Source organism: Nannospalax galili, unplaced genomic scaffold (genome assembly GCF_000622305.1).
Source record: "Nannospalax galili isolate Female #2095 unplaced genomic scaffold, S.galili_v1.0 scaffold52, whole genome shotgun sequence".
Lineage (NCBI taxonomy): Eukaryota > Metazoa > Chordata > Mammalia > Rodentia > Spalacidae > Nannospalax > Nannospalax galili.
Window position 1 is genome coordinate 5,260,710 of NW_008334003.1, and position 1,101 is coordinate 5,261,810.

Sequence of the window (1,101 nt, forward strand, 5' to 3'; positions counted from 1 at the left end):
GCGGAGGGGCAGCGTGGCGCGCGTGGGGCGGGCTGGGGCCGGCGCGGGAGGAGAGGTGCAGGGCGGCGGCTCTGGCCGGGGGCCAGGGGAGGCCGGGAGCTGGCCGGGCTGAGGCGTGTCCTGGCTCTGCGGCAGGGCTGCCCCTGGGCCTGCGGGCCGTCCTGTGGTGCCCGGGAGCGCCTGCGTGCACCGTGGTGCCGCTGCCCCGCGGCTCGGCCCTGCGCGATCGCAGCCTCGTCCGGTCCTACAGAAAGGAGTCTGAGAGCCACAGGCCCGTGGGAGTTAGGGTCGCGCTGCCGAAGGCCTGGCGGCGAGTTTAAGTTACGAAGCAGGGCGTGAGCAGAGCACCTGGCAGCAGGGCTCGCACTCCATCGGTGAGGGCACTGCGCAGTGTGTGCTCAGGACCCTGTTGAGCCTCCGTGGTGCCAAGGTCACAGCCAGGCCAGGGGCCATCCCCTCAGGCCAGTCCCCGACATGTATGCGACTCGAGAACCCGGATAGTAAGTTTCCAACTGTCTGGACACAGCTCATTGACTCAAGTAAGCAGGAAAAGCATAAAAGAACCAAGATTCAGACACAGGCTTTTCTAACAAGTTTTGCCACCAACAAAAATTCTGAAGCACCCACAGCACCTACATCAGTAAGAGTGATTTCATGAAATAATTAACAAAGATGTTTCAGAAGTTCAACAAATTCAAATTGGTGTTAGGAAAACCTGTAGTTCTTAATTTCCGTTGAAAGCAGACCATGGAAACATTGCAGACAGGAACTGACTTCTCTGGACTACCCAGTCAGGAATATGTTGATTTTTGGTGTGCACAGATTACAGGAGGAAATGCTGGCGTGGAAGTTAATTAGCTCTCATTTTTGGACTTGTCACCTTTAAGGGGTCTGGAATAACTTCATGCCTCATAAAGTAGAGTAAAAAGTGGCCTGAGTCACCACCTATGTATTGTAAATCAGGTACTAACCTGGTTTTCTTCTTAGGTCTCTTTTAGTTGTCACATTTGTAAAGCTATTTTACTACTTTCCAGATGAAAGTGCTGCTTCCCTGTACAGTGTCTTCTAATTAAGGAGTGCCGTGAATTTTAGTGGTTTCGT

The 1,101-nt window shown here is 54.0% G+C and overlaps 1 protein-coding gene across 1 annotated transcript in view; it reads right to left on the reverse strand.

The window, feature by feature from the left end:
* Tusc1 (tumor suppressor candidate 1) overlaps positions 1-531 on the reverse strand; it is a 1,801-nt gene extending 1,270 nt beyond the window's left edge. Inside the window, exons 1-2 of the mRNA XM_008828966.3 lie at positions 326-531; positions 3-244 (exon numbers count right to left, since the gene is read on the reverse strand). Coding sequence (XP_008827188.1) covers positions 3-244; positions 326-531 — 448 coding nt within the window. The remainder of the gene's footprint in view (positions 1-2; positions 245-325) is intronic.
* Positions 532-1,101: the final 570 nt, after the last annotated feature.